Here is a 27,061-nt window from a genome sequence, read left to right as displayed (position 1 = left end):
TACCAGCCAGAGAACACTCTGCTTTTCAAGTGCTGGTATGATTAGGTCAGTCCCACCCAGATAATCTCCCCTTCCTAAAATTAACTGTGTCATGACACACTTTGTCATGGGGGTAAAATCCATCCAATTCACAGTCCTGTGGGATATGAGGGTGTGTACAAGGTGGGAGTGTGTGGAATTCTTGGTGCCATCTTAGAATCCTGCCTATTATACCCATGAAATTAGATTTTGTATGTGCAGGTTAGAGCTGCTCCCAGGATGGGGAGAAGGAAAGGTTTCAGGGTTGGGAGGTGAGGATTGGACTAGGCCTTGAAGGATGGACCATGCTGGAAAAGACAGCATTTCCCTGAGATGGCCTTAGAAACTCAACACCACTACTCAAGATAATTTGGGAAAATTAATGGGTAAGAATTTCAAAGAATATTTAGAAAAAATTTCAGCACTGAGATGGAGGAAGAAGCTAGTACTACTCGATGTTACAACATGATCAAAATACTATGTGATGAGCATAAAAATAGACATATAGTTGAGAAGAACAAAAACAGAACACCAGAAATAGAAATGTACATATATGTGTATGTGTGTGTATCACAATAAATCAAGCCTTACAAATTAAGTGAAGAAAATTAATTATTAATAAATGATGTTTGGATAATTACATAGCAATTTAGGAAAAAAGAGACATAAAATTTCTACTACACATCAAAATAAATGCCAGCTAAATTAAATTTTAAATTATAAAGATAAATTTAAAATGCAATCATGAAAATTGGTAGAAGAGAGTTTCAGGTCTTCAGGAAGATAGCAACATCCTAAGATTAAAGCAGTGAAAAGACAATTACAAAAGAAGAAAACTCAAACTCATCCATAGAAACAGTTAAAATTTCTACACAGTAATAACAATTTATTAAAAGATTAAGGGGAATTTTAACTGCAAAGGGATTAAAAAGATTAAGGTCTATTATATCTAAATGCATATTCCAATGCTGAAGATTAGGATTCCAACAGATAGTAGACAAAAGACATGAATAGATGATTTAGAAAACAGGGAAAATAAAATAGAGAAAAAAAAAAACTAGGGGAAAACGGCCAAATTCTCTGATCAAATAAATGCAAATTAAAACCATAAAAGTGATACATATTTTAATTAACTTCTACTAAACATAATTTTAAATCATAATACCAAATCCTGAAATGATCCTTGTACACTGCACTCATACATTTTTGGTGAGAGTATAATTAGGTAAAGAAAGCCATTTGTGAAAAGCAATTTGGCAAAATATCCTTTGACATAGTACCTTCACTTCAGGAAATCTGTCCCAAGAGCAGGATTCAAAAGGAAAGTCCTGGTCAAAAGCATTTCAAACGCAGTGTTACACATAGTATTGAAAAACTGGGAATGACAAAGACCATGCTTACCTAACTTATCATTAATGATTATACTTATCAAGACTATTAAGGTGGAACATGTCTGAATATGTTATGTGAAAAATGAAAATACAGAATTCTGTATGTAATATAATTTAATATTTAAAAAATATTCCTATGGTATTGGTGAAACAGAAAAACAGAACTTTTACGTACTGTCAGTGGGGATACAAATTAGTGTAACCTCTTGGGCAAAATAATTTGCAATGAGTAAAAAACTTTTAATGGGATTTGTTTGAGGATACCACTTCTAGGAATTTATCCTTCACATAAATGTACTTGTACAGTACACAGAGACGTGAACATACGATTTATTGCAGAATTGTTGACACAGCAAAGACTGCACAATGAAAATGCTCATTAACTGGTGATCAATTAAATAAATCACATTAGAACCCTTTGGTGGAATATTATATAGCTGTTGAAAAGAATGGGAGAGAAAATGATACGTTCTTCTGATTGAAACAATCTCTAAGATAAGGTTTGTTTTTTGTGTTTTTGTGGTTTTTTATTTCTTTTTGGCTGTGTTGGGTCTTCGTTGCTGCGCGCGGGCTTTCTCTAGTTGCAGCGAACGGAGGCCACTCTTCCTTCTGGTGCACAGGCTTCTCACAGCAGTGGCTTCTCTTGTTGCGGAGCATGAGCTCTAGGTGCATGGGCTTCGGTAGTTATGGCTCTCAGGCTCTAGAGTGCAAGCTCAGTAGTTATGGCGCATAGGATTAGTTGCTCCGTGGCATGTGGGAATCTTCCTGGACAAGGGCTCGAACCTGTGTTCCTTGCATTGGCAGGCGGATTCTTAACCACTGTGGCACCAAGGAAGTCCTTAAGATAAGTTTTTATTTTATTCATTAATTTTTAAAATAAATTTATTTATTTTATTTATTTATTTTTGGCTGTGTTTGGGTCTTTGTTTCTGCACAGGGCTTTCTCTAGTTGCCATGAGCGGGGGCTACTCTTCATTGCGGTACACAGGCTTCTCATTGCGGTGGCTTCTCTCGTGGCTCACGGGCTTTAAAGCACAGGCTCAGTAGTTGTGGCACACAGGCTTAGTTGCAGCATGTGGGATCTTCCCGGAACAGGGCTCAAAACCCGTGTCCCCTGCATTGGCAGGCAGATTCTTAACCACTGCACCACCAGTGAAGTCCTAAGACAGGTTTTTTAATTAAAAAAAAATTAAGATGCAGAATAGTGTGGATAGTGTGCCCCTGTTTGTGTAAAAGAGAAGTAACGCAGAGAATTTGGATATGCTTAGAGAATTCTTGGAAAGATACCCCCAAACTGGTAATGGAGTGGTGCAGCTAAAGACTAGAGAGTGGGGTCTGAATCAAGGAGAATTCTCACTCACTGCCTACTGTGAACATTCTGTTCTACTTGAATGTTTTGCCATGTACAAGCATTACTTTCCAATGGTAAAATAATAGTTAAGAAAGGTAGTCTGAAAATTATATATTGCAGATGAACACAGATGAGATGGAAATAGACGAATCTACTGAGTTAGCGTGGCGGGGCTATATTTGCACGGTCACAGATTAGATATTAACATAGAAAAATTAAATTAATTGAGAATTAAGGTAGTAGAATTGTAAGTCATTCTTTCCTTTAAAATGCCACTTCAACATTGTTTTAATGTTGCCACTGAAATAAAGATTAGTGTGGGGCGAGGGACTGGGTGCCTGAGGAATTAACTAATAGCTTTATAAACATGCTGCTCTGGAATGAATAAAGGGAAGAATAATCAGACAAAGAGAGCTTACAAAATGGTCCAGGGAGCAAGCAGTTAGAAAAAGGAGTACAGCCAGGGTGTCTGTACTTGGTGGGACGGCTGACCAGGACACTGCATGGTGGGAACTCAGGGGCCACCTGGAAAGCAAGTACGGGGGAACTGGGAGGGTTTAGGAAGAGGGTGCATGCCTGCAGAGCCTGAAGAAACCAGCCCTCTGGAGAGCCAGTCAAGGAGGAGTGGTAGGCATGGGGCTGATGAGAAACATCTAGATCCCACAAATCTCAAATGAGACATTTCCTTAAGGGGTAGGGCTAACCTTTGTACCTGTGAGATGACTACTCTGGAAATGCTGACTCCTCATGACTCTCAGAAAGAAAAGTGTGAGCATGCACCCCATATATATATGTTTATTTATTTATTTAATGTGTACATGTACTATTGTACTAATACAATAGATACATTATAAAACGTCTATGAAAGAGCTACATTTTTAAAATATACACTTAATATGAAGTGCTTAATACTTTAAAATCTTTTTTCACCTTTACTAAAATAAATTACATAAAGTGAATATTATTTTTAGTAAAAGCTATATAGTTAAATATACTCCAAGGTCTTCAAAAACTTGGCTTAACATTTTGGAATGTGATAATTCACAAGTATGGTCTGAAGTTCAGAATAAATGGATGCTGGTTTTAAAGGCTGCCACAGCTGAAGCTATCTCACAAGGATAGGGAGCTCCAAATGGAAACAATACATTAGTGGTAGCACTTAATAAAAAGTAATATTCATTTTGCAGCCCTATCTACCACTTGTGCAAAGGTTTGGGTTAAAACTTTGTGTTAATTTTCAACTTGGTTGAGTTTTTCTTGCCAAGTTATTGAGAGGTACTGTCTTTTAAAATAGTTTTTAACATATAAGTTTTGTAAAATTCTTTGGAAGATTTAAAAAATAGAAAATTTTGTTCTCAAGATTTCAAATATGTGCATATGAAACATTTTGTTGGCAAACATAGCATTTTGGGGGAAAAAAGTAATAAGCATGGAAACATTTCCAAAAATCTATTTTGAAAATGCTCTTTGCATAGCATGAATTTCTTTCACATAGTAGTTACTACTTTCTTATCATTGTTGCAGTATCATCTTTACCTTGAAAAGACAGGTTATGTGTGTTTGCGTTTGCAAAAATAGCCTCCAGGCTGTGGGCCCCAGGACCTGCCCATGCTGTCCCAGGAGGGTGTGGCCAGCTTCCGTGACTGGAAAATCCATCAGTGCATGTCAGAACCCACCTTGCTGTCCCAGGAGGGCATGGACAGCTCTCGCTACTGGGAAATCCACCAGTGGGTGTCGGGACCTGCCCCGCTGTCCCGGGAAGATGCGGATAACTCCGCCCACTAGGAAATCCGTCAGCGAGTGCCAGCAGCTGCCCGCCATCCCAGGAGCATGCAGAAACCTCTCACTACTAGGAAATCTGCCAGTGGGTGCCAGGACCTGTCCCACTGTCCCAGGAGTGCACAGAGAGCTCCCCCACTAAGAAATTTGCCCAAAGGAGGGACTGAAACCACAGCTGAGCCCCAGGGGCTATGTGACTAATGAAGAAGAGCTGAAATCTCTCCTCGCGGCTGTGTGAACTGTGGAGTTACACCTCCACTGATGGCTTCCTAAATTCAGTGCCTGTGAAACATCTGAAAGGACAACAAGTACTCTTGCAACTGGAACAGGGCTGGCTTTAGCAGCTGTAAGCTCTGCAGGCATGTACACCTGGAGGTGGGGACAGACCAAAGTTCGAGCTGCCTCCATAGCTTCCACAGTGGGTCCAGGTGCATGACTACCACAGTACTGGGACCCAACCTCAGTAGACCTGCACCAGTGGCTGCGTGAAAACAACGCCTGAGAGTCACCAGGGCCATTTGCCGGCATACCCACAGTTAAGGCAGGACTGAAAGCAGTGCCAACAACAGTCCACTTTGTGAGCTCGCACAGCATGTGAAGGGAACAGAGCACATTCACAGATGAGCAGCTCCAAAGGAGGAAAACTCAGTGGCTTCCCTCCCAGTGACAGTGCTCCAATCCCACCTACATTGCACTGCAGATCAGAATCACAGCTAAGAAACAGATCTGGGGGCCTCTACTCCAACAACTAGGGAGCAGACCCCACCCCTGACAGGGCAGTGACAACCACAGAGAAAAGAGGAGGCCCCACTCAATATCTAGCACAGGCTCTGATCACCACACCACCAATCAAACCCTCTGTCAATGGGATAATGTCACAAGCCTCCAGACCAACCTCACCCACAGGGAGCAGATTCCAGAAGCAAGAGGAACTGCAATCCTGCAGCCTGCAGAAAGGAGACCACAAACACGGTAAGTGTGACAAAATGAGATGGCAGAGAAATATGCTGCAGATGAAGGAGTAAGATAAAAACCTACGAGAACAACTAAATGAAGAGGATTTAAGCAATCTATCTGAAAAAGAATTCAGAGTAATGATACTAAAGATGATCAAGATCTTGGAAACAGAATGGAGGCACGGGTCGAGAAGATAAAGAAAAGTTTAACAAAGACCTAGAAGAACTAAAGAACAAACAAACAGAGAATAATGAAATGAAAAATACACTAGAAGGAATCAATAGCAGAATAACTTGAGGCATAAGAACGGGTAAGAGACCTTCTCTGACACAGAATAGAATAAAGAAAAAAGAAGGAAAAGAAATGAGGACTGTCACAGAGACCTCTGGGACAACATTAAATGCATCAACATTCAAAGTATAGCGGTCCAAGAAAAAGAAGAAAAAGAGAAAGGGCCTGATTTGAAAAAAATATTTGAAGAGCTCATAGTCGAAAACTTCCCGATTATGGGAAAGGAAATAGTCACCTATGTCCAAGAAGCACAGAGAGTCCCATACAGGATAAACCCAAGGAGGAACACACTGAGACACATATTAATCAAATGAACAGAAATTAACTACAAAGAAAAAATATTAAAAGCAACAAGGGAAAAGCAACAAATAACACACAAGGGAATCCCCATAAGGTTATCAGCTGATTTTTCAGCAGAAACTCTGCAGGCCCTGAAGGGAGTTGCAAGACATATTTAAAGTGATGAAAGGGAAAAACCTATAACCAAGAAGAATCTACCCAGCAAGGCTCTCATTAAGATTCGATGGAGAAATCAAAAGCTTTACAGACAAACAAAAGCTAAGAGAATTCACCACCACCACACCAGCCTTACAAAAATTGCTAAAGGAACTTCTCTAAGCAAGAAGTACAAGAGAAATAAAAGAGGAAGGGAAGAAAAAAGACCTATAAAAACAAACCCAAAACAATTAAGAAAATGGCAATAGGAACATACATATTGATAATTCCCTTAAATGTAAATGGATTAAATGCTCCAACCAAAAGACATAGACTGGTTGAATGGACATTAAAAAAAGACCCATATATATGCTATCTACAAGAGACCCATTTCAGACCTAGGGACACACACAGACTGAAAGTGAGGGGATGGAAAAAGGTATTCCATGCAAATGGAAATCAAAAGAAAGATGGAGTACCAATACTCATATCAGACAAAATGGACTTTAAAATAAAGACTGTTATGAGAGACAAGGAAGGAAACTGCACAGTGATCAAGGGATCAATCCAAGAAGAAGATATAACAATTGTAAATGTTCATGCACCCAACAGAGGAGCACCTCAATACATAAGGCAAATGCTAACAGCCATAAAAGGGGAAATAGACAGTAACACAATAATAGTAAGGGACTTTAACACTCTACTTACACCAATGGACAGATCATCCAGACAGAAAATTAATAAGGAAACACAAGCCTTAAATGACACATTAGACCAGATAGAATTAATCGATATTTATAAGACATTCTATCCCAAAGCAGCAGAATATACTTTCTTCTCAAGTGCACATGGACCATTCTCCAGGATAGACCACAGCTTGGGTCACAAATCAAGCCTTGGTAAATTTAAGAAAACTGAAATTGTATCAAGCATCTTTTCCGACCACAGTGCTATGAGATTAGAAATCAATTACAGGGACTTCCCTGGTGGTGCAGTGGTTAAGAATCCACCTGTTAATGCAGGGGACACAGGTTCAAGCCCTGGTCTGGGAAGATCCCACATGCCGTGGAGCAACTAAGCCTGTGTGCCACAACTACTGAGCCTACACTCTAGACCCTGCGAGCCATAACTACTGAGCCCACGTGCCACAACTACTGAAGCCCACGCACCTAGAGCCCATGCTCTGCAACAAAAGAAGCCACTGCAATGAGAAGGCTGTGCACCACGACAAAGAGCAGCCCCCACTCGCTGCAACTAGAGAAATCCCAGGCGCAGCGACAAAGACCCAACGCAGCCAAAAAAATAAAATTTAATTAATTAATTAATTCAAAAAATAAAGAAATCAATTACAGGAAAAAACTGTAAAAAATACAAACACATGGAGGCTAAACAATATGCTACAAAATAACCAATGGATCACTGAAGAAATCAAAGAGGAAATCAAAAAATTTGAAGAAAAATATGACAATGAAAACACAATGACTCAAAACCTATGTGACGCAGCAAAAACAGTTCTAATACGCAAGTTTACAGCAGTACAATCTCACCTCAAGAAACAAGAAAAATCTCAAATAAATAACCTAACCTTACACCTAAAGCAACTAAAGAAGGAACAAACAAAACCCAAAGCTAGTAGAAGGAAAGAAATCATAAAGATCAGAGCAGAAACAAATGAAATAGAAATGAAGAAAACAATAGCAAAGATCAATGAAACTAAAAGCTTGTTTTTTGAGAAGATAATCAAAATTGATAAACGTTTAGCTAACCTCATCAAGAAAAATAGGGAGAGGACTCAAATCAATAAAATTAGAAATGAAAAAGAAGTTACAGCTGACACCACAGAAATACAAAGCATCATAAGAGAATACTACAAACAACTATATGCCAATAAAATGGACAACCTGGAAGAAATGGACAAATTCTTAGAAAGGTATAAGCCTCCAAGACTGAACCAGGAAGCAACAGAAAATATGAACAGACCAATCACAAATAATGAAATTGAAACTACAATTAAAAATCTTCCAACAAACAAGTGTTCAGGACCATATGGCTTCACAGGCAAATTCTGTTAAACATTTAGAGAAGAGCTAATACCTATTCTTCTCAACTCCTTCCAAAAAATCACAGAAGAAGGAACACTCCCAAGCTCATTCTATGAGGCCACCAACACCCTGATACCAAAACCAGACAAAGATGTCACAAGAAAGAAAACTACAAGCCAATATCACTGATGAGCATAGATGCAAAAATCCTCAACAAAATACTAGCAAACAGACTCCAACAACACATTAAAAGGATCATATGCCATGATCAAGTGGGATTTATCCCAGTGATGCAAGGATTCTTTAATACAAGCAAATCAATCAATGTGATACACCATATTAACAAACTAAAGAATAAAAGCCATATGACCATCTCAATAGATGCAGAAAAAGCTTTTGACAAATTCAACACCCATTTATGATAAAAACTCTCCAGAAAGTGGGCATAGAGGGAACCTACTTCAACATAATAAAGGCCATATATGACAAACTCACAGCAAACATCTTCTCAATGGTGAAAAACTGAAAGCATTTCCTCTAAGATCAGGAAAAGACAAGAATGTCCACTCTCACCACTATTATTCTACTTAGTTTTGGAAGTCCTAGCCACTGCAATCAGGGAAGAAAAAGAAATAAAAGGAATACAAATTGGAAAAGAATAAGTAAAACTGTCACTGTTTGCAGATGACATGACTATACATAGAAAATCCGAAATATGCTACGAGAAAACTACTAGAGCTAATCAATGAATTTGGTAAAGTTGCAGGATACAAAATTAATACACAGAAATCTCTTGCATTCCTATATACTAACAAGGAAAGAGTAGAAAGAGAAATTAAGGAAACAATCCCATTTACCATTGCAATAAAAAGAATAAAATACCTAGGAATAAACCTACCTAAGGAGGTAAAAGACCTGTACTCAGAAAACTATAAGATACTGATGAAAGAAATCAAAGACAACACAAACAGATGGAGAGATATACCATGTACTTGGATCGGAAGAATCAATATTGTGAAAATGACTATCCTACCCAAAGCAATCTACAGATTCAATGCAATCCCTATCAAATTACCAATAACATTTTTCACAGAATTAGAACAAAAAATTTTACAGTTTGTATGGAAATACAAAAGACCCCGAATAGCCAAAGAAGTCTTGAGAAAGAAAAATGGAGCTGGAGGAATCAGGCTCCCTGACTTCAGACTATACTACAAAGCTACAGTAATCAAGACAGTATGGCACTGGCACAAAAACACAAATATAGATCAATGGAACAGGATAGAAAGCCCAGAGATAAACCCACGCACCTATGGTTAGCTAATCTATGACAAAGGAGGGAAAAATATACAATGGAGAAAAGACAGTCTCTTCAATAAGCAATGCTGGGAAAACTGGACAGGTACATGTAAAAGAATGAAATCAGAACACTCCCTAACACCATACACAAAAATAAACTCAAAATGGATCAGACCTAAATGTAAGGTCAGACAGTATAAAACTCTTAGAGGAAAGCATAGGCAGAACACTCTTTAACATAAATTGCAGAAAGATCTTTTCTGATCCACCTCTTCAAGTAATGAAAATTAAAACAAAAATAAACAAATGAGATCTAATGAAACTTAAAAGCTTTTGCATAGCAAAGGAAACCATAAACAGAATGAAAAGACAGCCCTCAGAATGGGAGAAAACATTTGCAGAAAAAAGCAACTGACAAGGAATTGATCACCAAAATATACAAACAGCTCATGCAGTTCAATGTCAAAAAAAAAAAAACAAACAAATAACCCAGTCAAAAAATAGGAGGAAGATCTAAACAGACATTTCTCCAAAAAGACATACAGATGGCCAAGAGGCACATGAGGCACTAATAATTAGTGCTCAACATCATTCATCATTAGAGAAATGCAAATCAAAACTGCAATGAGGTATCACCTCACACCAGTCAGAATGGCCACCACCAAAAAAAATCTACAAACAGTAAATGTGGAGAAAAGGGAACCCTCGTACACTGTTGGTGGGAATGAAAATTGATACAGCCAGTATGGAGAACAGTAGGAGGTTCCTCAAAAAACTAAAACTAGAACTACCATATGACCCAGCATTCCAACTCCTGGGTATATACTCAGAGAAAACCATAATTCAAAAAGATACATGCACCCCAATGTTCACTGTAGCACTATTTACAATAGCCAGGACATGGAAACAACCTAAGTGTCCATCAACAAAGGAATGCATAAAGAAGATGTGGTACATTATAAACAATAGACTATTACTCAGCCATAAAAAGGAAGGAAATAGGGCCATTTGATATGGATGATGTGAACAGACCTACAGACTGTCATACAGAGTGAAGTAAGTCAGAAGGAGAACAACAAATATCGTATAATATTGCTTATATGTGGAATCTAGAAAAATGGTACAAATGAACTTACTTGCAAAGCAGAAATAGAGATACAGATGTATAGAACAAACCCATGGATACCAGGGAGGGGAAGCAGGGGATGGGATGAATTGGGAGATTAGGACTGATATATATACACTACTATGTATAAAATAGATCACTAATGACAACCTACTGTATAGCACAGGGAACTTTACTTAATGCTCTGTGGTGACCTACATGGGAAGGAAATCTAAAAAATAGGGGATATATGTATATGTATAAATTGATTCACATTGCTGTACAGCAGAAACTAACATTGTAAAGCAACTATACTCCAATAAAAATTTTTTTAAAAATAGCCTCCAGGAAGCAGGACATTGAGAACCACTTGTTCATAGATAAAGTGGGTAAATTTGGAACAAATGTCTTTTTTGTAGACGAAAAAAACTGCACAGCCATCTTTAAGTTGGATGACTCTAAATGCATTGCCTCAAGATAAACATCAAACCTCTACAGAGTAAAACATTTCCATGGTCATTCCCCATCTTATTACAGAGAAGAGTAAAAATTCTACTAATTTTAAAAGTCTTATTTTTACAAAATTAACCATATGACATTCTTTAGCATTTTGGGCACTTCTGTCTTTAGCTTCTTGGCTGCATCAACTTTCCTAGGACCAATACAGTGAATCAGTTTCATGTTCTGACCTATTTTTATAACCTTACCCTGAATTTAAAATTCTAATCAAAGCAGCTGTTACCTTATATAATTTCCCCATAAAGCATTATTTTAACTAACGAAGTCACTGCCTTTTGAAAATATATCCTTTCTGGTACCTCTTTTCTTTAGTGACTCATGGGTAAGTAGGTGTCCTATTGCACTAGTGAAGCAGAACCAAGCAAATACCCTTATTTGGAACATGTGAGAAACAGCCATACTTTTCTCAAACCATACAGCAAACTGCCACATGGCATACTGTTTCTTTAAAACTTCAGCAATGTTTCTGTGTACCTTTGAGTAGAATTTGCTGAACAAAATTAGGCATTTTATTTTGTAGCAATATAGTCTTCTATGCATTATTTTAGCTATTTTTACCACATCAGTGAGAATGAGGGTTTTCCTAATGGCATGTGACATTTTGCCTTAAGCCATTAAGTAAAAAGAAATTCCAAATAGGCTCCTAAAATATTCAGTTTACTAAAATTCTGGACTAGATTTAGTATTGCATAATTTTAAACATTGCTAAAACATGTAACACTATTTGTGTTCATGTGGTGGATATTTAGATTTTAAATATCTTGTTAATTATCATGACTTCCTACCATCATTAGGGATTATCTCAAGGTACAATCTATGCTTACGGTGAGGTTTTTCTTTAATAATAGAGGCTGAAAATTTATATTTCACATAGTCTCTCGATAGCTTTGAATTTTAATTTTTTGTCTGGCTTCTTGTCGCTCTGAATAGATTGTCGTCAGTTTACCTTATAATGTGGTTGAGCACATACCAGTGGTAAAAAAAGGGTCAACCTAGCCATTTTCTTATGGTTTGCTTACACCTGCATTAATTATTTTTAATCCTCTTGTTTCCCCCTCAAGAATTTTACTTTATCTGTTCATTTGGTAAAGTTAATTTAAATCCTACAAAATACGTACTTTAATTCATAAGGCTACTTCACTGAGTGAGCCTACATAAACTATATTTCCTTGAATTGAGTCAAAAGTGAATTAATCGGTGAGAGGACCTTTGTGGATCACCTCTTCTTCCCTCAAGACATGTCACATACCACACGGGACATGGGATCCTCTGACATACAGATTGAATAAGGATGCCAGTGTCAATCCATATCTAAAATATTAGCCAAGCTCAATTTCTTATTTTTTTTAAGATAAAAATATACCTTGAGATGTTAATAATTTTTTCCCTCACTCCATGGATCTTCTTCTCATCCCACTTGGATGACGAACTTTCTCAAGAAAGAACCATTTCTGGTGACTACCATTTAAGTCCTCTCTGCCTATTCTGCTGGGTCAGACAGGAACCTCGTGGGAATGGACATCTGGACTAAATAAAACCCTTGAGTCAGGGAAAACCCTCAAGACTTGCCATGCAATTTGACAGAGACCTGTATTTAACGGAGCTTGAATTTTTAAGAAGGACACCTACTTCCTCTTCCCCTGATAAACAGTTCAGATCTCCTTCAGGGACATTTGGAAAAATATATCTGTGATCCCAAAGGTCAAAAGTTTCTTAATAAATGCTAGCTCCACTTAAATGGTCCAACCTTCAAGTCCAGCTTAAGGGCAGAATAAATATGCACTTCAGCCTTGGAAATAGCTCAGTCCCCCCTTTCCCTCCCCCACCTCCCCAATGGCTAAATTTAAGCCCAAGAGACATTGTCAGTGATAGAATCATCCTTTCTCTGGTGAAGAAAGCACCCTGAATGAGATAACGTGGGGATGAATCAGCTATTAGACCATCGCTGATACCCCTGTATCCAGGTTTCTGTGGCTCAGGGGTACAAAGGACCCGGATAATCGACCTGGGGGTTGCCCTGTCCATTTCAACATTGGAAAGCCCAGTCATCCAAAATGCCACTGGAAGCCACTTACTTCTCCACGACCATTTATTTAAAATAATATAACTTAAACTCATACCCTCAAAATCTTTGGAGGAAGATCATATTATCAAAAAAGAAGCCCATGAAGAAATCTATGTAACTGTTGAAAACCCATGTTTTATTATAAATTGCACAGAAGATACACACACACACACACACACACACACACACACACACACACACACACAGGTTCTGAAAATATCAGATTTTATTCCCATCCAGGAGAAGGCAGCAACCCATAGTCCAACACCAAAAGACAGGAAGGAGTTGAAGTCTCCGAACCTCTGTGCTTGGCAAACAGGTTAATTAGGAACAGCGAAGCCAGGCCACATGGTTACCTGCCTCTACTCCAGAACACTAGAGAGGAACAAGGATCGAAACAGGTGCTGAAGTTTGGACAATGACCTTTTGGAAAAGAAAAACTCCTGAGGGCATCTGGTGCTCAAAATGAGAGAATAAAAATGCTTATCACTTATTTAATACCTGGATGTAAAAATGAAGTAGAAGGGCTTCCCTGGTGGCGCAGTGGTTGAGAGTCCGCCTGCCGATGCAGGGGACACGGGTTCGTGCCCCGGTCCGGGAAGATTCCCACATGCTGCGGAGCGGCTGGGCCCGTGAGCCATGGCCGCTGAGCCTGCGCGTCCGGAGCCTGTGCTCCGCAACGGGAGAGGCCACAGCGGTGAGAGGCCCGCGTACCAAAATTCTTGAATATGGCCCAGGAGTGCCCGGAGAGAGAAGGGTATGAAGTCAGGCTGGTAGGACCATAATCACACTGAGATGATCTAATCCTTTTTTCCTCTTTATGGTTTACAGTTACAACAATTCTCAAAAATAATGCTAAAAGTTTCAAAGCGAGTGTCTCAAGTGGGAGATTTGGGTTTTCCATCTCCCATGGCTGAAGTCAGTCCCCCAGCAGTGGCTCTGGTGGGGGTGTACGAGGAGAAGCAGGTCACTAGGATGAAATGAAAGAGCATCTCTGGATGGAGCTCTGCAACCTCACCCACTTTTCAATCATGAAAAGTGGCTCCTTTAATGTAATCTTTTCCCTCACAAGAACAAACAGACCTTGAAAAGCTGCTCTGTAAGTGGCCCTGGGGTTGCCTGCAGGCTGTAATTGAGGGCTCTGCCAAAGAAGCTAGGTTTCTAAAGAAATCCACCCCATTGGCTGGCGGGAGTGTTTGACATTGCCCGGCTACTCACCCTTCCCTGAGGCTTTCCGATTCCAGGAGGCTTAAGCTGGGCTGGGGAAGGACAACTTCCCCCCACCATCTTTCGCCAAGAGCTAAGCACGAGTGGGCTTATCAGATCAGCTACTTACCTACTTGTAGGGGACCGGGGCTGTGAGTGTTAGGAGGGGATGCCATGGGGGGAGCAGGGGTGGGGCACCTCCTGGGGGCAGCACGAGGACACCAGGTACCAAATAGGAGAGGGACAATGCCTGAGTCCCTTTCTGCTGAGGGATGGCACAGATGTTCCCGTTCTAGAGAGAGCTCTGAAGGCTGAAAACATCACCCTAACCCCACAGCTGAGAAACCCACACAGCCGAATGAATAATAAGCTTGACAAAAATGCCCAGCACCATGCTCGACTCCAACCACAAGAGGGCAGGCGATGGCAGAAGACGGTCTACAGCCTTGCCCAGAAAGTGCTTGGAAGACCTGAGGGAAAGTTCAGTCCAAGGGTCATCAATTACACATTTATGAAGCTGCTACAAGTTAAACTCTTGGTGAGAAGGAAGGTTCTAGATGTAACTACCATCCATTTAGAGAAGGGGTGTAGAAATACGTAGAAAAATTTGATTTTCTATTTGTTTCTTATAGTCAACAGTAAAGTGCAAAACAATTTTTTTCTAATTTCATTGGTTACTGTTTGTAGCGTTAAAGAGAAAGTTCTAGAATTTGAGCCAGAGGCCCTGAATTCTGGTCCTTGCTCTTCTCTTAAGAAGATTCTTGACCCCAGGAAACCGCCTCCTGGAGCCTCAGTTTCCTCCTTGGTACGATGATAAAATAGGACTTGGATGAACTCTGGGCTACCTTCCAGAAAACAAGACACAAAATGCAATAGCATGTGGGGAAAGCAGGCTAAGAAGAATGAAGTGGGCACGAAGGTAAGGTCCTGTAACGCTCCATTGACGCCGCATCCTCGGGGAATGCGCTGTTCCACGTGAGGACTTTTCCAGATAATTGAATTTTAACTGCTGAAATTTGTTTTCCTTTTAACCTTCTCTAATGGAATCTTTCTGAAGTGTATTACACGCCTCTCTGGCTTCTTAAATGGAAAACTAATATAATTTAACCTTTCCTGAATGTTCTAGGTCACCATGATGACTACCTCTTACTATATATACAGTCCTGAATAGAGCACTGGTGCCTTTGGGCACAGTATTCAGGTAAGCAGGACCCTCCTGCGTAATGTCCCCAGAGACTATATCATAAAGCTATAATTGGCAATTCTTCCTTCCTGCAATCTCCTACATCACTACCTGCAGTCATTTCTCCAAGTAACACCTTCTAGCAGCCTCCTGACACTCTGTTTAAAATCTGCTATAACCTAGAGAGAACTCAGGGTTGCCATGGGTAACCGGTGTCTGAGCTTGTACCAGCTCTAAATTTAATTTTACACGCAGTTAGTACTGTGCTGAAGGTTACCTCTGGCCAGGGCTGATATTCAGCTTGTTCTCCCTGTAGTAACGCCCCTGTACCAGCTGGCCAATCGCCCTGAGCTCCCCAGGTCCTCCTGCCAGCCCAGCACCCTGGCCCCTCTCCTGGGACCACATATGTATCTCACACCCCAGTAACTCAAAGGTACAGTCCGGCTCTGGGGGACGCCAGAATGCACTAGCATCCCTTCCTACAGGCTGGTACCCAGGCCACACAGGTCGCTCAGTATTTGAACATCACCCCGGTTTCTGGGCTGAAGATTATCCCCTTTCCTGCTGAGCAAACTGCCAGAGTTTTAGGCTCTTCTCTGCCCCTCAAACTCAAAGGCTTTTTCTCCGTTCATGCTGTGCCCTGGGGTCAGGTTGCCTGAGGCCAACCAGGAAGGGTGTTAAAAGCTCCCTTTGAGTGAACATCTACCATGTGCCAGAGGCCTATTCAGTACATTAAATAAATCATCTTATCTTATCCACTAAATGACCCTGTTGGGGAAAGCATCAACTTCCCATGGCTGAGGTAAACTTACCACACAGCCAACAAGGGGGGCTGGAAGCCAGGTCCACCTCTCCCAGGCCCCTGTTCTTTGCTCTGTGCCCTGCTCATATGTGTTAATGTACAAAAAAGTCCACTTGAGGTTCACATCCTGAAAAATACATTTTAAGTGGAACATGGGCCCTTTTACTTTTCAGAAAAGGCTACTTGTTTTTGTTTTGGTGTGTGGGTTGTGTTTTAATTAATTCCACATTTTGTTACCAATTTGGAACAATCTGTCCTCAGGGAACAGATCTGGTTTACTTATAGAAAGCTAGCGGAGGGAGGGAGGGAATGGGGTTACAAAGTATTCCTTGTAGGAAATCATCTAAAAAACCTTCCCAGTTCTCCCGACGCCAAAAAGACATATACAGAACATTCCAGAAAATCTCATCTTCCCCAGAGTAGGTGTGATAGAGTCTCAGACAAAAACTTTCCTCCATGTGTTACCAGCTCCGCCTGACAGATGGGGCATGTGACATTGAACGTTACTGGTATCCCTTGCCGTCTCAGAAAGTTTTCTAGAAGTTCACTCTGCGATGATGCTGTTACCACTCAAAAGAATGAGGGGTTCCCAGCGCTACTTGGGGATGCTGGAAGCAAACTGCCGACCTCGTGATTGTCGGTCAGGGATAAAGCAGAAAGGGATCTGCAATTTTGGGACAGTCACAGGTTAAGCTTTGGAACCAGTTCTGGGGTGCAGAAGGGTGTCAAACCCATGGCTGTGAATTCTCTGCTCTTCCCCCAGGGATGAACTTTCCAAATTGACCCTAAACGAATTTTTAAAATAAGCCAACCATGACCTCATCTTCAACATTTGGCACCTGCTTCTCCCATGCTTAGCACACATGAGATCTTCAGAGTGTTCTCTTCCGAAAACATCCGCAGTGCTCTAACGTTTCCAGAGTGACCTTGTCAGGGAGGAAACTGCCTGAATAACTGACTAGCCATAGGTGACAGGGTCAAAATATCATGTACATTAGCTTGGTAGAGCTGTCAAAATAAAGTACCACAACCCAAGTGGCCTAAGCAACAGAAACGTGTTGTATAGTTCTGGATGCTGAAAGTCCAAGATCAAGGTGTTGGCAGAGCTATGCTCCCTCTGAGTACTGGAGAAATATCTGTTCCAGGTCCCTCTCTTAGCTTCTCGTAATTCCTTGGCTTGCGGCAGCAAGATGCTAACCTTCACATGGCATTCTCCCTGTGTGCATGTCTATCCCCAGATCTGCCCCTTTTATAAGGACACTAGTCCTATTAGATCCGGGGCCACCTTACTCCCATAAGACCTCATCTTAACTAATTACATCCACAATGACCCTATTTCCAGATAAGGCCACATTCTGAGGTTCTGGGGGGTTAAGACTTCAACGTGAGAATTTGGGGGGGTGGGACATACGATTCACCCCATAACATCATCTAAGGGAGTTTTGGATTTTAAATCAAACTCAAGAGAAGGAACAGAATGGATTGCCCAAAAGAGTGCCCCCTATTATAATTCCAAGTGATATTGTGGATGACTTATTGTGTCGGTGGGGGGGGGTGGGGGGGTGGGGAGGGAGGTTAGTGTACTGACACCCGAAATCTGTCGCTTTCAAGTAAAGGTGACAAGGACCAAAGTATAACTCTGGTGCAGACTTGAGGTAGTACAGCACAGAAGTTAGGAACACAGAATGTGGTGGCAGCTAGACCCAAGTTCACATCTGGTTCTCGCTTTCTTAGGTGACCTTGGACGAGTTACATGACCTCTCTGTGGTCAAGGTTCTCATCTAAAGCTGTCCTTTATAAAGTTGTGGTATATATTCAATCACAGTGGGTGGCAGTGTCCCTATGGTGGCAACTGCTCAATAAACAGCATTTCTTATAATTATGCCAGAGAATCTTGGAAAATCAACCTTGTCCCTTTCTCTCCTGTCTTGTGAACTTGCTGGTTGTTATGGGTATTGGGAAGTCGGGACTCCAGGAGCCCTTGCCTCATTACTTGATTCACTTTCATACTGTCTTGAAGACCAAGCAGAGGGTCTTGGTCTTCTCCTTCTCCTACCCCTACATCTGAGGGGTTCTGGGTAGACCTTCCCTTACCTGGCCTTTCATTATCCAGCACACACACAATAGCCCCATCAGAGAAGGGACGTTCAGAGCCATAACTAGTCACTAGTAGAAAAGTTATGTTTGGAGGATTTACTTCCTTAGCCGTGGAAAATTCCTACAAGCCCAGTACCTTAACTGTTTCCTTAGTTTCTGTATTCTTGATGCTCTGGCATTTGGGGGCCTTGATCCTGGAGAGACTGCCTCCCCCCCCCCCCGTCCCCCCCCCCCCCCCCCCCGTCCCCTCCACCCAACCACCCTGGGGCCAGCTAATTCCTAGATATAGCAAACAATTCCCCTGGGAATGTGCCTTTGTTATACTAACCAACCAGCCCAGAGCCCACACCCCAGCTGTCTTCTTTATCAAGCTCTCACATATCAAGCCCATACTCCCCTGTCGAAATCACCTGGGGTCAGGTAGGGGACAACTAGAGACCACTCCTATAGCTCAGAGCCTGCCCAAATTACTCAAACTATCCTATCCTAGGATTACTCAGTGTGTACCTACCATGCCTCGCCCAATCCATCCCTTGAAACCTCCAATAAAGGCTTTGGGCCATGCTTCCCCCTCTCCCTGCTCTGCCTCCCGACTGACGCCGGTGCTTCCCCTGTGGCCCCGCACAGCGTGCTGTGCCTCCTGTTTCTAGGGATCTGTGAGCATAAACTTCTTCCCTCATGGCAGTCATTTCCCTGTCTGCAGGTCTTACCATGCTTGATTCAAACAAATCCCAGGCACATTTTAGAGCACCCACGGGCCTGTTCCTTCAACGTTTTCCTATTTCCGTTCCCCCAGCTCCTCATCTTCAGCTATTTTAGCCCAGATGCCAACTGGCCACACCTGCCTGAATGTTTCTTCCTGACCACACTAGGTGGAGTGGTACACTGGATCGGGTATCCAGCTGGGAGTCAGCAGAGGGAAAGAGAGTCGGCTCTGCCAGTTATCACTGGCCGGGCATCCCGGGAACACCACTTCACCTCTGTGGGCTTCTGGAACCAAAACACCAGCTCAGGTGGCCCAGGTGAAATGTTTCATAGATCTCTCCTAATGTGTTAGCAAAGGCGGCTAACTTCCTGCCCACCCCCGCTCCACTATCCTGACACACTTACCCAGGGTCTCAAAGCTAGTTTCCAGAAGACCCGTGGAGAGAACCCAGAATCCCAGGTTCAGTCCTACTGCTTCTTCCATCACATCATACTTGCTCCTTCCTCAGAGCTTCCATGAAAGAGGCTAGTGCTGTGTTCCATCTTCTCATGACCCTGGGCCCATCACCTTTCTATTCTTCTGTGTCTTCTTTCTTTGCAAAATGGGCATCACCCTATCACTTGCTCCAACGAGTAAATCAAAATCACCAAGGAATCCTCCCCTGTAGCTGTAAAACCATCTTATTCCAGGGCCAGATATACTTTCCGAGCCTGGGACAGAAAACTCTGCCTCTTAAAGACTCCACAGCCTTAAGCAGTACAAGATAAGAGCTTCCTAAACAGATAAAGAACATTTCCCAAGTATGGGAAGACTTTCTCCAACATCCTAAAGACTCCATCAATCTCTTGGATAAGAAAATCCCGGTCTTCCAAAACGCTCTCCATGTACAATAGTCATCCTGATGCTTTTATTGAGCACTATTTATTGTACTAGACACAGTACTAAGCCCTACGTGTGCATTACTTCATCATTTAGTCATTGGCATCAATAGATATTTGTCCTTATTTCACAGATGGGAAATCAGAGTCTGAGAGGGGTGATTTTCCCCAGGTCGACCAGCTGGTAAGTGGGGAAACCTGGGGAGGCAGCCCCGGTGTCGTCTGGCTTCAGAGCTGCAGCTCCTGACACAGCACTCTCCTGCTGGATGTGCCCTCCATGCTCCTCCTTCTACCTCTCCATCCAAACCCACTCCCTTCAAATCAGACAGCTGCAAATGTCGAGGACATTCAAGAATAGCTTTGAAAGGGCTGCCTCATAGTGACCCCCACTTCTAACCCTAAGGAACCCACCACCAGGGACTAGAGTCACCTTATCAAGTCCTTGTAGCATCTTGGGTGCTATGGTGGTCAGCGTTGCTTCTTTGCTAAGAGCAATCTCTAATCCCCAATAAAAACATTTATCTGCAACATCACTCCTTGAAAATGAGCAGTGTCTCCCAGTAACTGCCAGTTAGGCACTCAGCCATTAGCCAAGAGCATCCCATCAGTCCAAGAGGCAACCCAAAGGAAACACTGGTTAAAGTGTCTACTGAGTAAGGACTCACATCAACCAGCCAGCCCTGTGCTATGTCCTTTCCATGAACTGGCTCATTTAAACTCAGACCATGTTGCATGTGCCTAATGACTTCTTGTTTGACCCCCTCGTCCCATATCCACTCTCCACCCTTTTCTACCCTGCCTTTTGTCCCAGGAGGCTCACACGTTATGAACAACATCGATGGGATCCCTTGCCCCTGGCTGATTCCCTTTGATGGGAAGCTCTGGTAGCAGACAGAAGGGAAGGAAAAGATTGAAGTCAAGGTATTTTTGCACTGTTTTTCTCTCTTCAAGGTCTTCTCAGGTTAGATGTATCCCCCATCAAAAGGTCACCATGATTTCCAAGGTGCCCTTCTCTCTATGATTCTCTCCTTCTGGGATATAGGAGACATCCTCACAGGAGCCCCTGAAGGCTTGACAAAACTTACACATCTCAGAATAGCTTCAAACTTCTCTTTTCCTGTCTCTTTCATATATACCCATCGTTAAAACCCTGGTGTGCAGTAATGGATTAACTTGGCAGGTTTGGGGTATTCAATACCTGTGCATTCCAAAGGAAGGAATGTCCCTTGACCAGCTCCTGGGAGGTAACGTCTAAGCTCTTGAAATGCCTGATAGGAGTATCTTTGTATACCTGGGGCCTTGGGCCACACCAGATAGTTTATGTTAATAATGTGATCTATGATGGCGGTTTGGGGCCATGTGTTACCAGTCTGGCCTCTGGAAGGACTGGATACTTAGTAACTAAGGTCAGCTACACAGGCATGGAGGGCTTGTGTGGCCGACCCCCAATAAAATCCCTGGACACCAAGGCTTGGGCAAACTCCCCTGGTTAACAGTGCTCCGTTAAGTGTTGTCACACATCATTGCTGAGGGAATTGAGTGCTTCTGTACAGCTCTGCTAGGAGAGGACAACTGGAAGCTTGTTCCTGGTCTCTCCTGGACTCTACTCTATGCACCCTTTACCTTTGCTGATTTTAATCTGATTCCTTTCATTGTGATAAACTGTAACCGTGAGTATAATAGCTTTTCTGAGCTCTGAGTTCCCCGACTAAATCACCGAAGCTGAGAGTGGTCTTAGAGACCCTAACCCACCCAGAAGACAACAGAACAGTCCAATCGTAACTTACTGCCACGGTAGGTTGTCACACGGGTAGAAAACAGAAGTATGTTCATTCGGATAAGATCCAAATGGATCTCCCAGGACGGGGAAACTGGCGGAGTGGGGGATGGTCTAAAGACATTTCTAAGCATCTCAAGGGTCTTCTGGACTGTGAGTCTGTGACAAAGGTGATATGGGACAGGCAGATGGAAACATAACCAGGACCTAATCTTTGTTGTTCCGATTAGAGGTGAGATGCTAGGTTGAATGGAAAAGAGGGTTTAACTCAATGTGACATTTCTCATGTCACATTGTACATCTTATCATGTACTGTTTCTCTTCTTTCTAACCCAAGTTTCAAGGAAAAAGGAGAAACTTTGAGCCTGAGTCTTCTAAGAGATAAGGAAGCAAAAAAAGAAACATATAAATACCAAAAAACTTCAACTTAGAGCGTGCATTTTCCCTCTGTAAGATCAATGCCACTGGCTAATCACCACAGTAGGACTCACAATACTCAGCAGCTGTCGATCCCAGCATCAGGCATAGGCGAACCACAGGGGTTCCGCATGCTGCCCTTACGCCAGCTGGCACTCCCCACTCACCTGGCCCCAGTGACATCAACTCCGACCATCAGCTGCCCATTCAGGGAGAGGACCTCATCCCGCAGCCGGACTTTCCCACTCTTCCCTGCCGGGCTGTTTTTCCTCAGCTCTGTCACCCAGATGCAGCCCACATCCAGCACGGGTCCCTGGTGGGTTTTCCTCTTCTTGCCCCCTCTGCGCTTTTCTCCATAGTCCCCGAAAACAGGGATGTTCCCAAAACTGAGGCCCACGGTCTCTGCGTCCCCCAGCTCCTTGGCGAGGTACACAGTACAGATCTCCATCCCCGGGGGGCTATGGTCAGGTGGGACCGCGCTCTCGTCCACAGCAAAGTTCAGCTGGATGTACTCCTGCAGCTTTCGTATGGCCGCCTGGCAGAGGCGCTGCTCCGGCCCGGCCCCGCCCTCCCGCAGGCTGTTCTGCAGCCACTGGTAGAGGAGGGGCAGGTGCAGCCCAGCATTGTCCTGGGTGATGGGCATGGTTGGCTACTCCCAGACGCCAACATCATGAGAGGACCTACTCCTGGGGGCTGGGCCCTGCGGGGCCCCACGTCCCACGGGAACGTGGGCTGTCCTCAGCTTTGCCTGTGTTCATGTTCAGGCTGGCAGACAAGCCTAAGGAACACCTACTCCGGTTCTGGCTGTTTGCTTTGGCAAGAGGAGCATGGGACACAATTAGAACAACAGTGGAACAATCGCTGGGCCCTGAGTGTCAATGAGGGAAGGAAGGAAGTGTCTGACCGGTCCGCGTTTGGTTCGTTTCACAGCGGGGCCCGTGCAAAGGACCTGGAAATGAGGCGTTCCACCGGCAGCGACAGGGTTACCTCCCCTGGACTCGTTCACACCTGGAAGAGGAAAAACAAAAAAATTCCGGTCACAACAGTGAGCCTTGTGACACAGCCTGCATGGCAGGAGAGTATTACAGAAGGACTGTGCTTGCTTTTTGAGTCAGGAACCTAATGCCCTTCCCCATTCCACAGCTTTGTTCCCTCCACCCTGTGCACACACACATGTACACACACACACACACTCATACACAGATGCACATACACAGTTATACACAAAGAGATGCACGTAGAGACACACAGATACAAAGATACACAGATACACACAAAGGTACACCTGTACACACAGATGCACAGATACACACGCACGCACACACACCCTTCCCTTGGACAAGAAACCTCCAGAATGCTGACCTTCCCCAGGAAGTTTCCCTGATCAGCAGGGAAGTGAGACGGCTTCTGCCAGGACAACCCCCATCAAACTCACATCCACCCAGGAGGCTCTGTGTGACAAGACTCCCTGGAAGATTGTAGAGGGGGTTCTGGACATATTTAAGAACTCACATTCCTGGGAAGTTCAAGTCTATGTCCTTTTGCCTTGATCAGCCCAAGAGTATGCACAGGAGGTCTCTCCATTCCAGAACTCTGCTCTAACAGTGCTACCAAGAGGAGAAGAGCCGGTCAACACTGCAGAGAGATGCAGGCTCTCCCCTAGACCACCGCCAGTCCTAAGTTTAGCCTAGGGTCCTGGCTTTATCATGTAGACTCAGAGGGTATCATGTCCCTTTACAGCCTATAGCTTTAGTCGCCTCGCTTCTTTTTCTTTGGTAAAGTGTTGAAAGCAGCCTACGCTTAGGCCAACCCAAAAGCCATCTCCTGCAGAGAGATGTTTCTCCAAGCTTCTGGGGGAGCAGCCCTGGCCGCTCCTTGGCTTGCCCTGGACACACTGCTCACACAGCCATGCACCCCCCAGGCTGCACACGTCTGTGGCAGGTGCGGCTCCCCAGAGGGGGCGGCGATGATCCCCTCCCACTGAACGTGCACAGCGCCCGGCACACAATCTATGCCCCCTCGGCGATAGGTTAATTGAATTCCATGGCCAATTCTCCTTCTCCACCAAAGAGATTTTCACCTCCATCCTCTGTAAACACAGAAAAATGACTCCTTTCAGTCTCTTCTCAGAACTTCACTTTCACCCAGAGAAAGTCAATATAAACTGTGCCATCAAAGATGGAAAACATTCTCGAGCCTTCTCAGGAAGTGATTTAACAAGGAATAATAATAAATGGGAGAGGTGTCAGAAGCCACATCAATAATAAATACTAATACTCAGTAACCGTAAAGAAATTTCCAATAGAGTTAAGTTGTGAGTTTCCAGAGAACTTGAGTGCCAGCTATTAATTGGTTCGAAATAAACCAAAAGCTTAGCAAATACCATCTACATAATCATGTGCCTACTAAAAAGAAAGGCAAGATCAAAGAAAAGATAATCCACACATGGACAAAAATTGAATGTCTCCTTTGGCCAAAATACGTTAACACCTTTCACTGAAGAGTAACTCCACACAGACGTATTAAAATCTTATGAATAAATCAAAACGTTTTCCATCAGGCCTAACAACTCTTATTGAGTCTCTGTTTCCTCATCTGTAAAATGAGAAAGTTAAGCTAAATGATCTCTAAGTTCTCTCCTACTCCACAGAGAGGTTCTCAACTATAGTGCCAATGTCGGGTTCATCAATACATTCCCTACCTCAGCACAGTGTCTGTCACCTTGTAGACTCAATAATTTATAACAATTTTTTTTTTTTGGCCGCGCTTTGCAGCATGCGAGATCTTAGTTCCCAGACCAGGGATAGAACCCATGCCCTCTGCAGTGGAAGCGCCAGGGAAGTCCCTAAAACAATTTTTTAAAGATGGTTTAAAATTAAAATTTTGATGGTGATCCAAGGTGTTACTCACAGTTCAGGCGATTCCATACGTATGAAAACAGAGTAAACATCTTGGGTAAGATATTCATTAAATAAGTCTGGTTGAAGAGAACCAAACTTAAGAGTAGTAGGGAATTTTTTCCCCCATGTCAACTTGTATTTAAGCAACATGTATTACTGAACATCTATTAAGAACTAGACCTTGAACTTGGAACTGAAAATATACTATCAAAAAGGCAAATTCCTTGTCTTGAAGGCATTCATAGTTTAGTGGGAGATGCATAAATAAATGGAAATTAGTGGGTAACAAGTCTATGACCACCCTGTTAACAGAATTAACGAAGGCACATTCCTGACAGCCACGTTCACATAATATAAGTCCCCAGCCCCTGTTGATGGGTCCCAGGCTGAGCGTGTCATGCAATCTGGAACAGACTTCTTCTCTGAGAATGGAGAGACCTTGAGAGAAGGGATCTAGTCTCCAGGGTGTGGCAGGAACTATAACTTTTGAAATAGGACCTCTGGATGGCAATATCCTACCTGCTCTGTGAACTCAGGAGCAAAGAAAATCATCCTGCCAAGAAATAGAATAAAGATGACTGGTAGAAGGCAAAGGGGCCAGACTGGGGAGAGAGAACGCTCTAGCTTCCCCACAGCATCCGGGGTTTCACCCCTCCTAGATGGGGCTGTACTGCCCTCCCACCTCGACCTGAAAGACCCTATCAATTCTTATAATACATTACATTTGAAAATTTTAACTACTTAAATTTTAAAAAAAGAAAAAGAGAAAAGGTAAAGCAAAACAAAACTAAAAACAAAAAAACAAAACCCTTTAAACTTTACCTTGAGTTGTTTTCTGCTCTTTGCAGCTCAAAGGGTTTTAATGAATACATTGGAGGTGAGCAAAGCCGATTGGCTCAGACTGGATCATTTGTCTATCAGTAGTCTAATTGGTTATCGCCAAGGAGGCAGGGTCATGAGGTATCAATATTGCTGCTGGGAGCCCACCCTCTGGCCCTGAATGTGGTGAGGGCAGAGAAGGAGTTTTCAGAAAAGGGAAAATTATTTCAAGTGCACAGACACCCCCCCAAAGAGATTTAGTCTTATTAAGGTGTTCACGGGCTATATAACCTGTCAATTCCATACCTATAATTAGGAATTTTCCAGTAATCTTTCCAGCCCCCTATTTGATCAACTCCTATTCTGCGATTTTCTATAAATAAAGGAAGTAGAAGCATTCCCATACACTGCAACATTTTGAGATGACTCCAGGCATATGCAAAGACACACAATCTTACAATACCACTGTGAAAAGTGTGGTTCTTCCACAATATTCCATGAAACATTCCAATACCAACTATTCCAGTGAACAGGATGTTGACCCAGAGAAGACACAGAAGTCTGAAAATGGTTACAAATGACAACATCCCTCCATGGCTGATGTGTGTAAAGGTCTAAAAATTTCTCATCCTGAAGATCAATCCATTTCAACAGGGAGTCGAATTTGTGGACATGGCGGTCTGCGGCAATGGTACAGTTCACTTTTGTCTACCATACATAATTCTCCAATTAGCTTCCTATCTCAAGCAAACAACCATGATAATTTAAATTAATTTTGAGTAGCTTGAAGCTGACAGCCTTAACATTAAAAGTAAATGCTTCTGTCCCAGAGGTAATTTACTAATGTGGTGTTAGAATCGACCAAAGTTCTTGGATACCCTTTTAGCTAAGCCATGTTTTCTCCGCAGGGTGACATTACCCACAAAACTTAGATATTATAATGGTTAATGCCCCACCTCCCCTGCAAAGCTCAATCCCACCTGACAAACACTTATTCCTTAGTATTTAATTTCTTGTGTTAGAA

General features: G+C 42.6%; 1 protein-coding gene across 3 annotated transcripts in view; it reads right to left on the bottom strand.

Moving 5' to 3' along the window:
• PDZD2 (PDZ domain containing 2) overlaps positions 1-27,061 on the bottom strand; it is a 388,118-nt gene that overhangs the window by 222,703 nt on the left and 138,354 nt on the right. For all 3 annotated transcript variants that reach the window (XM_067030849.1, XM_067030851.1, XM_067030850.1), the window contains exon 2: positions 22,486-23,326. In XM_067030849.1, the coding sequence (XP_066886950.1) occupies positions 22,486-22,961 (476 nt within the window). In that variant the 5' untranslated portion in view covers positions 22,962-23,326. The remainder of the gene's footprint in view (positions 1-22,485; positions 23,327-27,061) is intronic.

The sequence above is a fragment of the Kogia breviceps genome, chromosome 4 (assembly GCF_026419965.1).
Source record: "Kogia breviceps isolate mKogBre1 chromosome 4, mKogBre1 haplotype 1, whole genome shotgun sequence".
Classification (NCBI taxonomy): Eukaryota; Metazoa; Chordata; class Mammalia; order Artiodactyla; family Physeteridae; genus Kogia; species Kogia breviceps.
The sequence above is the reverse complement of the archived record's forward strand: the minus strand, read 5'-3'. Positions and strand labels throughout refer to the sequence as shown.